Genomic DNA, 14,871 nt, shown 5'->3' with positions numbered 1-14,871 from the left:
TAACTGTTGTGGTTTTAACCTGGCCGGCAGCTAAACACCACACAGCCATTCACGCACCCTCCCCCCCTCCCTCTCTGGGATGGGGGAGAGAAACGAGAAAACTGAGGCCTGTGGGTTGAGATAGAGACAGTTTATTAGGACGGAAAATATAATAAGTACAAAACAAGTGATGCACAGTGTAATTGCTCACCACCCACTGACCGATGCCCAGCCTATCCCTAAGCAGCTGCCCCCCCCCCCCCCCCCCCCCCCCCCCCAGGCTAGCCCCCCTATATATTGTTTAGCATGATGTCAGATGGTATGGAATAACCCTTTGGCCAGTTTGGGTCAGCTGTCCTGGGTCTGTCCCCTCCCAGCTCCTGCTGCACCCCTAGCCTGCCCGCTGGCAGGACAGAGCGAGAAGCTGAAAAGTCCTTGGCTTGGTGTAAGCACTGCTCTGCAACAATTAAAACATCAGCATGTTATCAGCACTCTTCTCATCCTAACCCAAAACATAGCACCCTACCAGCTACTAGGAGGAAAATTAACTCTATCCTAGCTAAAACCAGGACACTAATTTAAAAAGATCTCTTCCTACATCAATGATATCTTATTTAATGCAGCTATTTTGAGTAAACTTCCATTTTAAAACTACCTTGGCTCTATTTTATTAATTAATTTTAGTGATAGATGACTCATGATTGAGTATTTGCTGAGAAATATCTTTTGTACACACTCACCTTTGAGCAAAGACCAGTAACTTTAAGGAAGTTATCGGGAGCATGGACTCTTACTATGATACATGATAAAGCAGCACAACTAAATCAGCTAAAAATGTAAACTGAATTCTACTATAGTTCTTGCAATAAAAGCAAGGAAATCCAGTTTTTCAGTATATTTTTATAAACATCAGCTTTTGTTCATCATTTATTAAAGAAATCATTTTTTGATAAAGACGTATGTCTTCTTTCTGAATACTATATAGTTAAGACTGCTAGGTATGATAAAGTCTAACGTTCAGTGAGGATTTGTAAACTGTGCATTCCTCCCATAAAAAGGGAGGAACATCATGTAGGTGTCTCTCCTATCAATGCTGATACTACTTTGGTCTGTGAATAAGAAGTTAAATAAATGCTTACTTAACCATTCTTTTCAGCACATGGAGAATGCTAACTAGCTGTTACCGTGGCTAATGCTCTCAAAACAGTTAAAATTCTTCCTTTAAATAACAAGGCATATCATAAAGGTTTTCAAAATAGCACACATTAATCTCCTCCTATTTAAAATGAAACTTGAGCCAACTGATTAAAAAACTGATTAGATAATCTTCTATAAGAGAATGGATCAAATTAATGGCTACTTTAATATAATATGTTGTTTTGCATAGCTTTTATTTGGTTGGCATGTCCAGTGTGACATACCAACATGTTGATGAAAGACTGAAAGACTAAGTGGCAAAAGTATGAAAGTATGGCAACATTGTTTATCGTTGTGTTTCTAAGGTCTTGGGCTTATATACAGGAGCATTTTTCTCCTGAAGTGACGGAAGCCCCTTAATTATGTCTGCAGCTTTCTCTGCTATCATAATAGTTGGGGCATTCAAATTCCCACTGACAATACTGGGCATTATTGAGGCATCTACTACTCTCAAATTTTCAACACCAATTACTTTTGTTTGGGGATCAACTACAGCAGTGCTATCTGAAAGCTGACCCATTTTACAGGTGCAGGAAGGATGATAAGCGCTATCAGCCTTCTGTCTTATGAAAGCATCTATTTCTTTGTCAGACTGAACATGGTTTCCTGGTTGAATTTCAGGCCCACGAAATTTTTCAAAAGCTTTCTGAGCAAAGATCTCCCTGGTCAGCTTGATGCACTGGCGGAATTCCCAAATATCTCTTTCTGTAAGGAAAGAAAATAAGAGGACTGTAAGTGCACTCTTACATAACAGAAAAAAATAGCATCAAAGAAGGAAGGCTGGAGGGGAAGTCTCCCACTTATTGCTGAAGGCCAAAATAAAGCAGAACAGTTTTTAAAGTCACAGATATTTACATTCACTGTGAGCAAAATTGCTACATATCTGGCACACTCTCAGAAAGGAATAAGGAGAAGAAATGAGCATAACCCAGGCAAATGTTAAGAACTCTGATGGCATCTGCAGTGCAGAATTCTTTAGGTTTATACAGTGCTTTGCACAGAGGCCTCTTTGATATTAACTGACTTTAAAATTAAATAACAATGCACCAACCATCACTTCTGAACTGGTGTTGAGTAGATGTGAAATTCTACTGAAATGGGCAGGAAATGAGGGGTTAATCAGATGAAGGAGAGGCTGCTTTTACCTGTGGACATGTAGTTAGGCTCAATGATTGGATGGGCCTTTGGGTCTGTACTTTTCAGCTTCAGCCAGCCCACACTTGTGCTCCTCATGGGGCCCACGTGGACCTGCAACAGCCATACTATGCTCATGACACAATCCCACCAGACACATTTCCAAATTCAGTGTGATTTTTTTTTCAAGATTTTACAAATTAAGCAAATGTAAATGTTAAAGGAAGATAATGAAATAAGTCAAAGTATGAATATTTTTCCATTTTATATGTTTACAGAATATTTTTTATAAATTTATAGAATTTTATAAATTTACAGAATCACAGAATCATCTAGGTTGGAAGAGACCTCTGAGATCACCTAGTCCAACCTCTGACCTAACACTAACAAGTCCTCTGCTAAACCATATCACTAAGCTCTACATCTAAATGTCTTTTAAAGACCTCCAGGGATGGTGACTCAACCGCTTCCCTGGGCAGCTTATTCCAATGCCTAACAACCCTTTCAGTAAAGAAGTTCTTCCTAATATCCAACCTAAACTGTAAATAAGACATTCTATAAGGGGAAGGGAATATACCTGTCTTTACAATTCACAGCTTTCTTTTAATTTAAAGTACAATCATTCCAATTTACCAGTAGCACAACATTCTAGTCCTATCAGCAGTCAGACCAAACTACTATCACTGAAGAGATCAGCAAGAAAAAATATGTATATTCAGTGACAGTTCCCCAGCATTACAACAGACTCTTGGATCAAAATCACATTCTAAAATGGGCCTTGGATTTGTTCAACGAATAAATGAGTGGCCTCATATATTCTAGCTTACACCTCTGCCTAAACTGCAGTGGAACAGGGAACACCTTGGGTTAGTTTTGTACAGCATCTAACACAATGGTATCCTAATGAACAGCACTATGGCAGCTCAGTAGTGCAAATACTTAAATACTTTCCCAAAGATAAAAAGCAACATAATTTTGGTAGCAATATCAAACAATAAGCCTATATTTTTCCCCAATGTAGGAGGTTAAGCCAACTCTTTGTGTAATAATGAAAAAGGTATTTTCCTGTATATAGCCAAATTAGCGATGATTATACTAAAGGGTAAGCCTACTTGCTAATTGCTACAGAACATTACTGGAATATGTTCTTCAAAAACTCACCTGGTAAGCTTCCATTGTGGAAGCAACGCGACCATGATCAATCACCTGAGAAGGAAGAAAGTGGAACTGAATGTCAGGGTGAGGAACTCCTGGCTCACTTCGAATAAACCCACCAGATTCTAAGTGGGCAGTGGCTCCATCACCTAGAGAGTGTAAATGAGAGAGAAAAAGCCATTACAAGACCTCAGAACAGCAATAAATCCACTTCTTCTCAACCCTTGTTTCACTACAGTTTATAATGCATATATACAGTGGAAACCGCAAGGAATGCAAATGTTTATGAACAGCTTGCAATTTAAGAAATATGCACCACTTTCACCTACTTCTGAATCACTAGGTAACTGTAACTACATCTAATTTTGGAAATTCCAGTTATGTGAGAGTGGGATGTTATAGTTACTTCAGTGTAACTGGCAGAAGCACTGCCAGAGGCAGATATGTAATCAATATCCTGACAGGTGTGGAGGGAACCAGCTGCAGCACCCTGATATCACTGCACTGCATGCTCCATGACATGCAGCATAACTATCCCATTAGTCACATGTAACAGGCAGAGCCATCCCCAGTGCCTACCCTGAAGGGAAAAGATGAAGAGGCTACGGTGCCCCCCCATATTATGTTATTTTCAAATCCATTTAACACCATGATTCAGCCCTCAATACACATTTACTTGCATGGTAAAATGCCACATGTACACAGCATAAATCATCGCTTTGGATCGGCTGCTAACATAAGGATTAAGCAGGAGATGAAGTCCTTGAGTTTGGCCAAACTATTTTACTGATTTCAATGATGACTTTTACAGACTCTTTATAAAATACAACTTACAGCTGGATTATTATAAAATTACAGTGTCATTTTTAACAGAAGTCACTCTTATTTACCTGCAAGCCTAACGGGTTCTGGTCAGAAAAACAAAATACTTCATTTGGGGTGAGATAACGAAAAACAAATTTGCAGTACATTTTTATCTATACAATACCTATTTCTAAATAGATTTTTTTTCTTCATTTTTATTTTTTAAAACAGCTTTTATCAGTGGCACCAAGATTTAAAAGTAGATTATTTTCTTAAAATTAAGGAGATTTACATGTGTTAAAAAAATTGTTTAAAACCTCACTTGATACTTAAGACATAACAATTTAAAAAGACTCCTACCTGTAAGAAAAAGAAATCTTTTAGGCCCATTTGCAAGATCCAATTATTTAGTAGACATGAAAAACAATTTATATAAAGACTTCGAAATTCACAGACAAAGGCTGTAATAATTCAGGAGTGATCAACAGTGGAACAATTGCATACTTTGTTTCATACCTGTGAACTTCCAAAGCCATTCTAGACCAATCCTTGCCATGCTAACCGGCTTTTGTGCACTATACAGAGTGATAGGTTTGGTGCACTTTTGCTGGACGTACACTTCTAAGTGATCTTGAAGATTCTGGCCTACTCCTGATTAAATGTTTAAAAATGGGGCAGGAGGGAGAAGAAAAGAAAAAGTTATTTCACAGAGAACAATTATACATAACATTTGCTACCAGAAAACAGCATAAATGGGAACTAAACTAACCTCTTACAAGGGCAGTGATGACTAACACCAAGACCATGAGTCATATCAGCCTTTTGCTCATGTCAGAACAAGGTTTTACATAAACATAGTATAACTAGAATGAAAATAGAAAGTTAAATGGCAGACATATCACTTGTTCTAAAATTGCCAGATATGACTTCTAAATACAATGCTAGATTTTCTAGTTTAAAGGAAAAGTTTATGTTATTTCTTCCATCTTTGAATATATATGACGATGGAAGCTTATGAAATCTGTTGTGGATCAAAACCACTCATCCAAAATTCTAAATATGCTGCTTTAAAGTTATTCAGTGGCATTTTTCAGAAAGGCATTTTCCACTATCAAATATAGTGAAGAAACCGTAGGAGGTTATTGCTGCGTTCTAAAATCAGTGCATTTCCACAGATTTGTAACACTATTAGTTTCTGTCCATAGAACTTGACATAAAGACAAACAAATTTCATGGATTCATTCCATTTAATGGTCTGAATTGCCTCCTTAGGAAGGTACAAGGTTGAAAGAAGTAATAAAGTTACCAGGAAGGTGGCAAACAACAGGGATCCCCAGTTTTTTTAGATCATCTGCATTGCCAATCCCAGACAACATAAGCAGCTGTGGAGAATTTATGGCACCTCCACTTAAAATAACTTCTTTACTGGCAAAAGCCTAAAATGAAACAAGCGCAAAAGTCCTGACGTTATTAAGCTTGATCTGAATGTAAGTGACACATCAAGAGCTTCTGTTCAGATACTATTATGAGCCAGATTAGACACCCTTCCCCCACATTTTTCCTATTCCAAATGTTTTCCTATCTTTCAGCAAAAAGAAATGCTCAAGCTTTCAGTCTGAAAGGACAAGCCATAACTTGATGTTACACAAGAGTGTTGTGTAATGTTTCGAGCTGGAACCTATGCTGTAATTGTACACTGTCTCTGTATATTGACTAGTGTGCTGAAATGCTGGGGTTTCTGAAAAGCAATTCTGAAAATGCTGTAGAGGGAAATATAATGGAGATGTTAATCTCTAAATCAAGACAACTGAAATATCACTTGCTATAAAGTAACTCACAAGGAATCCTACACAGGAAGAGAAAACAGTTTCGGAAAGCTTATATTTTGTATAGTGAAGCATCACTTGTAACATGTTTTCTTTCTTTCTCTTTCTCTTTTTCTTTCTTTCTTTCTTTCTTTCTTTCTTTCTTTCTTTCTTTCTTTCTTTCTTTCTCTCTCTCTCTCTCTCTCTCTCTTTTTCTCCTTCTCTTTATCCTTCCTTCCTTCCTTCCTTCCTTCCTCCCTCCCTCCCTCCATCCCTCCCTCCCTCCCTTCCCTTCCCTTCCCTTCCCTCCTTCCTTCCTTCCGTCTTTCTGTCTTTTTTAAATTTTGCTTTGAATAATGTATTTTATACTGGAAAATAAAAATCTCTTACCTTTTTCATTTGACCATTTTTCAAATACTCAACACCAATGGATTTTGTTCCTTGAAACAAGATTTTTGTTACAAGTGTCTTCTCTGTGATTGACAAATTTGGGCGGGATATGGCTGGGTGAAGGTAAGCACTAGCTGCGCTCCATCTTTGACCTACAATTTATATTAACATAGAAAATCAAAATAGTCATGCTAAGTATTCTTCAAGATTTTCACCAATACCAATCAGGATGTTTATACAGGTTTTACACACTCTTCTTTAGAGTTCAAAGCAAATGTGCTTTGATATAATAACTAAAGATTTTATTTTAACATAACAAACTTCTCAGTGACATTCTGCAAACCTACTCTCCCAAATTTAACTATGAATCAAGACCTGGATGCCAACCCAAATTTCAATGAAATACAGCCTAGACTGATAACAAGCTGCTGTGAAATGAATACATGTACATTTAGAGTGCAGTAGCTGTTCAGCAAACCAAACAACTGAAAGTGCAGGTTATATGTCTGTATTCTAAAATGCTTTCAGAAGCACTTCTGGTGGGTCAGAAACACAAATTCCTTAAGGAATCATTTATGATTTACCTTTGTGTACAGTCATGTCCATCCAGCCAAATCCTTCTTGCTGATAGCCATTCATATCATCTGTGAAGGGATACCCAGCTTGCTGAGTTGCCTCCAGGAATGCGTGATGAAGAGGATGGTTTGTTTTCCCTCTTGACACATGCAGAGGTCCTTTTCCACCTCTATACTGATCTGGTCCCAGTTCATGCATTTGTGCCTTCTTAAAATAGGGCAAGCAATGTTCATAGTCCCATCCTACAGCCCCTTCTCTGCTCCATCGATTATAATCTTCAGCATGCCCACGAATATACACCATTGCATTGAGAGAAGAGGAACCACCCCACACTCTTCCTCGGGGCCAGTACATAATCCGATTATCCATATGTTTCTGTGAAGTTGTGTGGTAATACCAGTTATATTTCTCATCACAGAGGTTGTAAGTTAATGCAGCAGGCATATGAATCTTCCACATCAGCCTCTTACTACCTAGAAGGGTATCTTTAGGGCCTGCTTCCAAAAGTAGTACAGTACTGAGAGGGTCTTCAGTCAACCTGTTGGCTAATACACACCCGGCTGATCCAGCTCCAACAATGACATAATTATAAGAGTTTGCCTTTTCAGAACTAAGCTGAGACAATGCACGTGAGATTCTGAATGATTCGTTGTTGCCCAACGTGTTCCTTAACACGTGTGCTTTAAACAGAGCTCCTGTTACTTTGTGCATCTGACTCACAGGGCTGTAACATTTAACTCCTTTGATTAAGTAGAACATCTTTACTAAGAACATCGTTCCTACAGTATTTCCTCCAGAACTGGGTGTTTTGTCCTAGAAAAACAAACAAACAAGAAATCCTAATTAAAACATAACCATTAATACAGACCTCTAAAATGTCCATCATTTTCAGGTAAAATCGTCATACTTACCCATTCTCACTATCCTAAAGGTTAACTACAATGCCAATAAAACAATAATTTACTTTGAAACTTGCTGTCTTATTCTTTTGATGCATTATACGCACCAGTTGAGTGGCACAGTATTTTGTATTACATGCAGCCTGATTTTGATTTGCTTCTGGTTCATGAGGTGAATACCTGCAGCACATTTTCAAGTATTTGCCAAGACCATAAGGAATGGACACCTTTGTTTACCTGGAAGTCTGTCTTCATCTGCCTCTAGTAGATGAGAATTTAAGAAAAACAACAATCTCATACAATCTGCTCTGTAAGTTTGTGAGTCAGTGATAGTGCACGGCCAATTCACAACCATGGACATGATTCAGTTGGCAACACAATGGGATGAGTATTCCTGCTGTAGTTCTGCCAGATCAAAACTACGATGGCTCTCTACAAAGTACATGTAACAGTGAAATTAATTTTCAGCTATTCCCAAATTGAAAAACTGCTGTTTTTGAGGTAACATAGGTAAAGACACAATTTGTACATCTGTGGCTTCTCCCTTACTACCCAGAATGGTTTGGGTTGGAAGTGACCTTAAAGATCATCTAATTCCAATCCCTCTGCCATGTTTAACGTGTTTTATTTATTACTAAAACCAGATCCTGCAAGAGTGCTCCGAGTACAGCTACAATCCAGTAACACCAGATCCTGAGGCTCAGTTGGAATTGCAATTTTTAACCTTCAGAAATGCCTGTGAGCCTTGCAAGCAGCACAGGTTGAGCTGCGTGTTCCAGGGGTTCAGGTGCAGGGACTAAATCCAAGATTTTCACAGCCCATTTAAGTGCCAAAGTACCAATGCTGCTGGCCAGTTTGAAGTGTGTCTCTCTTGCTCTCCCTTTGAAACCATTACTCTTGGTACATTTAGTAAAAATTGATAGATATCCTTGGATTGTAAAAGCTAATTTTTCCTGTCCCATGGCTTCTGTCTAAAGGGTTGCTGTGGATTCTAGGGACAGCAACCTCTCCAGGGGCTGGTATGCTGTAATGTACTGCCCATCTGAAAAAGACAGGCAAGCTTGCTCCTGGAAATATATTCAACACTATATTATGTTTGTGAAATCTATTTTTTTCAGAAAGGAATTAGGTTGTTAATGTTGATTTTCTTACACTTAAGTTTCATAGTTATCCAATATTTTATGATATAAGCCCCACATTGTCGTAAAATGTTTATTTTCACAGAAAAGTATCTTAATGAATCATTGAAATAGCTTTTTTTTTTTTTCTTACTAAAAGGGGGAATAGAACTGTACTCATTCTCTCATGTGAAACTCTACAATTTTGTGAGAGAAATCTCTAGTTTGTGAGAATACACACAAGCCCTGAAGGCCCAACTCTGTAGCAACATTATATGCAGTCCTTAATTAATGTTAGAAGTCTTCCATGTGGAACTGTATTTATTTACAATTTAGTGTATGCTCTCAAATGCAAATGTGGTTTTCTCTCAGGGAACGTATGGGAAGCATACTTTTACTTTTCTCTAGGAAGGATAGTAATAAGCTGTACAAATCCTGAATTTTCTAGAACATGAATGACCAACTATGTGGGAAAACAGTTGCCCTAGCCAAAGGAAAAAAAAAAAAAAAAAGATGCAAGGTATAGGTCTAAGTTGAGAATGACACACCTGATTCTCACTTGGCTAATTCAAAATGAATCCCAGCTGAAGTTGGGGGGGTTATCTTTTACAGATGGAGAATATTAAAAGAGTTGTTTCATCAGAAGAAAGCTTTACAATTTCTGGTGATGCAGCAGAGGAGAACAGAAAGGTAGAGAGGTTTTACTTGCGTTGTTTTATTTGTGATGAGAACGGCTACAATTCTAAAGGATATATGCTTAATCTAGAGAACTGGTCGGTCACGGCATTTCACAGGAACAGCAGATAGCTGATGGGGTTTGCTGGAGTATGGGCTTCGGCCCTGATAATCTGTGAAAGGTGCTTGGTCAATTACATAAGGAAGACATACTGGTCTGTTTATTTTGGCATGGGATCTATAATACCAACAAACATTACTGTGCTTTCTGAACAGGCTGCTGGCTGCAAAGCCTATGACCTACGTAGGTGCTGGCTACAAGAGCCAGAGTAGACTGTGGAATCCCTGAAATAACATTCAGTTGGAGTGTGTTACCCTGTGCTACAATCTAAGGGGCAGTGCTGGAGGCTGCAGTTCTACAGTTTGCTACAGCATAAGCCATGCCTGCTGAGCTCCTGAAGGTGTTATCTCAAACAACAATAAAAAGGAAGTATTGATGTTATGGGACTAGGTGTTCATGTCCTGTCTCATGCTAGGATACTATTACTGAAGTCTAGATCTTTTTAAAAGCTTGTTTGTTAAGAGCCTCCCGTGCATGCAGACTTTGAAACTCATAGAGCAATTCAAATGTATATTGAAGAGACTGGTATCATTAAGTTCTGGAACTAGAACATGATGATACTTTGCTCTCTGACAATGTATGCACCTCTATGAGCATACATGGGTTTATCAATGTTCAAATCCTTTTATAGCTTTATGAAATTTCGCAGGAGTCTTTGAACTGGAGAGCATCAGTCAAATTTAATGTCTTCTTTCTAAACTTAGTTTCATCCTGCTCTTTTGAGGATGAGAATTTATAGCCCACGTCATGTTCCTAAGAACTGTATTTCAACAAAAGTGGGTTTTGGTTGGTTTTCTACCCGCTCCTGTAACTGCAAAAATCAAATTAGTATCCCAATAGGTACATCTGAGGCTCTGAGATTTGCTGGTGATGCTAACTGATGCTTACCCAGGAGGGAGCTTTTAGTTTTATGGGCAGCTGTATTAAATATTGTGGTGGCTATGTCAAAGCAAAATATATTGATTTAAGGAGATGTAAACAGCCTGGTTCTAATGAAATGTTTGGTGCTTACAAACAACAAAAAGTTGTATTTTTGTCTTACTGGATTATTACTGAATGTCTTTATCTGAATCCTTGTATATCATGATTCCTTTATGAACATACACATCACGAGATTCCTCAAGAATCAGCAAGCAGCCCTGCAGAAGTACATACAATAACTACATTTTATGTTGATGTATTCTGTGAGCTTCAAAATCTGCAGCTCACTTTAAAAATGTTATCTGCTTTCCAGGTAGATACTGATAAGTGGGCCTAGGGACAGCATTCTTCTAAGAGTGAGGAGAGCAAGAGCACCTTAGCAGGAAAACTATTGCTGTGATGTAAGAATATCTGTAATCTTACACTAGGTAGCCAGAAGTGGGCAGTGGAATTCCTAAGTTAGCTGTTAGGGGCTCCTTGCATCCTTGTAATGTTTCTGAATGCAGTACTAAGTTTGCAGGAGAAACAGACGTTCATTTAACCTATTGGTACCTACCACTGCTACTCTGTGGTGGCTGATTTGGGGTCATGTGTGAGAAGAGACTTTTCTGAAGTATAGCAAACATATGAAAGGTGAAAAATGAATTACTACTTTTTGTTCTGTTCTGATTTTTGGAAAAGGAGTGGGGAGACAAAGAAAAAAGCTGCATAGGACATCTGAGGATTAAATCAGCTTGTCCTCCTGCAAGAAAGCTAAGCAGAAGTCTTAGAAGTCAGCCCAGGGACCTTATTTCTAGACCTCTAGATTTAAAGGACTGTCAGTCCAAGACGAAGAGGTTAAGTGCCTTGCTTGCACAAGTGGACATACTGAAAAATGGGCGGTAGCCGAGTGGTTCTGTAGGTGGATGAGGTGGCTAATCTAGAAAGGTTAGAGGGCATTGGGAATCATTACTGTTAACCAATCAGAGCTGTGCTGTTCTCTGATAAAGCTGGAAATAAAAATGATCCAAGACATGTACCAAGACAGTTATGGTACCTGCTGTCTGGGCTAGGAGGCCGAATTACCAACAAAAAAATAAGCAGACTCTCTAATGTTCCTTTGAAGTTGCTGAAGCAGTATTTTGAATCTGTTCCATCACATAAATTCACCAGATTTATATTTAGATGTTATTTCATGTTTTTGTTGGTGTTGTTTTTGTTTTACATCAATGAACCCATTAAAATGGAACAGGAGAGACAGAGTATCAATGAGATAATTAACTTTTATCTTGCAGTGAGTGGGGAGTGAAGTCAGTCAACAGTGTCCACACCACGGTATTTGAGTGACTGCAAATCAGCATGTAGATGATTCACAAATTTCTGTGCTTTAAAGCTCTGAGGTGCAGAGGTTAAATATCAAGCTGTTCTGCTTTAATTTAAATCCAACATATGTAGTAGAAAACATACACTAATATTAAAGCACAGTTCTTATCATATGATCCCCCTGTTCACCCACACATGGGCCTCCTCCCTGCACACTAGCCCACCCTGGTTCCTCCAGACCAATATGGACACTACATGGAGATGGTTGCTGACTGGAATTGTACATTGTGCTGTGGCCAAGATGCTCCCATCCCCTGACAGATGCAAAACGTGTAACAAGAAAGGTGGATGGCTGGTGGCAGTGCCCATGACTGGCGCAGCCCAGCCTTTGGTGTGGTGCTGGGGCAGCCTGCTCCTGCCGGGCCTGGTGGAGGGATGTGCAGCCCTCAGGTAACGGCAGCTCCTGCTCTCTTTTGCTGCAGGCTGTGTACATAGTTTAAATTTATCTGCTGTGGGGTTGTTTTGGAGTAACTCTCCCTTTAGTCTTGCAGGTAAACAAGAGTTCATCTACCCACAGAAATGGTGCGGGAGGTTTCATCTCCACAGCCGAAACTGCTCTCGCTGACCGACCCCACCCACCCTGCTCTTTCTCAACAACCCACCTGCGGCACACAGCCGCTGCTGCTCCACAGGAGGGGCCAGGGCCTGGACGGGGCACCCCTGGGCCGTGTTCCCCCCTTTCCCTGCCGATCCTCCCTCGGAGACGCTTGCTCCCCCCGGCCCTTCTCCCCTCAGCCCCCGCCGGCCCCACTCACTCACTCGCACGCCCGGGCACGGTCCCTGGGAAGCGCCGGGGGAGGCCGGGCAGGGGAGCGGGGCGGGCTGGGCTCTCCCGCAGCAAGGTGCCCTTTGCCCGTCGGGGGAAGGCGCTCGGCTGGCCCGGGGCGGTGTCGAAAACCCCCGGAGCGGCCGCGGACCGAAGTCCGCCTCCCGCACGGCGGCCGAGGCAGGGCCCCGGGCTTCGCCCCTCACAGCGGCCCCGGCGCTGAGGAGACCTCCCCGTCCCGCCCCGGGAGTGCTTGAGCTTGTTCCTCCCCGGCCCTGGGCGGGATAACAGGAGGCATTTCGCCGGAAAGAAACGTGGCCGACAGCGCCGTGGGGTCGCTGAGAAACTTGGCCGGCGGGAGCTGGGAGGCTCACCTCAGGGGGCTCAGCAGCTGCCGCCCCTACGCGACTGCCACAGGGCCTGCCCCTCGATTGGCTGCCTCCTCTAAATCTCGCCAGTTTCATTCAGTGGAGGTTAAGCTGTATTAAAATGTATCGGGGGGACGCCATAAAATTCCGTGGAGAATGACAAAAATGCCCAGGTACGTGTAGTCCGCCAGTCAGAGCTGCACAGCTAGGCTGGTGGGGATGAAACTAAGAGTCTTGTTTTCCCATTCAGAACGCTCATGATAGAATAATGATATAACGAAGACTAATCAAGAGAACTTACTTTCTTCAGAGATATTTCAAGGACATTTTCCTTTGCTACAGTATCTTCAATAAAAGTTGGACTTGGTGCTTAGGGACATGGTTTAGTGGGTGACATTGAGAGTAGGATGGATGGTTGGAGCCGGTGATCTTGGAGGTCTTTTCCAACCCTAATGATTCTATGATTCAATGCTGCTTGTAGATGCTGGTTACTTTCCCAAGTCCTTCCCCATGGCTCTGTTAGGAATGTGGTGGGTGATGAATAAAGCCAAGCCCATGAAGCCAAGCTGATGGATGTTTGCAGTATGATTGGTTACTCAAAGCTTTTATTTGGTAAGCAAATAAAGACTGTAGAAAATATGCATTCAACGTATATTAGATTATACAAAATATATACAAATGTATTAGTATATACGTTTAAGAACTATGATTGAGCTTTTTATCCATGATTGCATAGCACCAACTGCTGTCGGGACCTGGTCCCTTGCTAGAGATTCTTATTAGTGTTGTCAGAGTGCTTAAGAGCAATAATTATTTTTGGTTTCCTACAGGGGAGGAAAAAAAAATTGCTGATTTTGCTGATTGCAGTTGGTTCTGTCAATTTCAAGAAAAGTTCTACCCGTAAATATCTGGCTAAAGCAAGATGTAAAACTGTAGGCTGAGTTATTTGTGAGTAATCCTTACCCTCACGTAGAACAGACTTTGGGGCACCAGGCGCTAGAGCTGGTGATTAGGGTCTTTATGGAAGCTATTGTTTTGGTTTTCTGTTGGAGGTGGAAGAACAGGATGGATTCCACTACTACAGCTGTGTTACTACAGCTGGTTCATGCTACATTAAAACTATTGGAAAGGCAATGTACAAATACATGGATTAGAGGCACACGGGTTAGTGAAAATTCACTAGCAATTCTGTTTCTGTCAGTATGTTTAAATTATGCTTTGGAGAAGCAAAGTGCTTAAGTTTGCATGGATGACCATTATTTATTTAGTACTGCTTGGGTAGATCACTTACAGATATATCTCAGGTATACAGAAAATCAAAGGTACTAACTTGTATCTTCTTTAATGTTATGTTCATGTAGAATTGAATTGTCAGCTCGAGATACCACTTATGTAGTAGGTAGAATATTTATTTTCTATGAAGTATTTCCTTCTTAATTCTTAAAATCTTCATTGAAGCTTGAAAGAATTGTGGTCAGGAGATATATTGAACAATGTTATGAAACTATGGAGTGTCTTCAGTGTGGTTTTATGTTCTGTTATTTGGTTAGTCAATGGAGCATACTTTCCATTACTCTGTTTTTCTGAGGTTAATGATGAAA

The 14,871-nt window shown here is 40.3% G+C and overlaps 1 protein-coding gene across 4 annotated transcripts; it reads right to left on the bottom strand.

Moving 5' to 3' along the window:
• Positions 1–1,172: 1,172 nt before the first annotated feature.
• CHDH (choline dehydrogenase) lies at positions 1,173–14,871 on the bottom strand. Of its 4 annotated transcripts, none has more exons than XM_040568229.1 (9): positions 12,896–13,029; positions 10,866–10,992; positions 7,049–7,853; positions 6,465–6,616; positions 5,576–5,705; positions 4,786–4,920; positions 3,472–3,614; positions 2,322–2,424; positions 1,173–1,881 (listed from the first exon to the last, which is right to left on the bottom strand). In XM_040568229.1, exons 3-9 carry the CDS (start codon positions 7,812–7,814, stop codon positions 1,463–1,465), a joined length of 1,848 nt encoding a protein of 615 aa, XP_040424163.1. In that variant the 5' UTR covers positions 7,815–7,853; positions 10,866–10,992; positions 12,896–13,029; the 3' UTR covers positions 1,173–1,462. The 4 variants fall into 4 exon arrangements, with proteins under 4 accessions (XP_040424163.1, XP_040424164.1, XP_040424162.1 ...); XM_040568230.1 differs by having other exon boundaries at positions 12,892–13,012; XM_040568228.1 differs by lacking the exon at positions 10,866–10,992 and having other exon boundaries at positions 12,896–14,871.

The sequence above is a fragment of the Cygnus olor genome, chromosome 10, assembly GCF_009769625.2.
Source record: "Cygnus olor isolate bCygOlo1 chromosome 10, bCygOlo1.pri.v2, whole genome shotgun sequence".
NCBI lineage: Eukaryota > Metazoa > Chordata > Aves > Anseriformes > Anatidae > Cygnus > Cygnus olor.
This window is presented reverse-complemented; position numbering and strand designations above follow the sequence as displayed.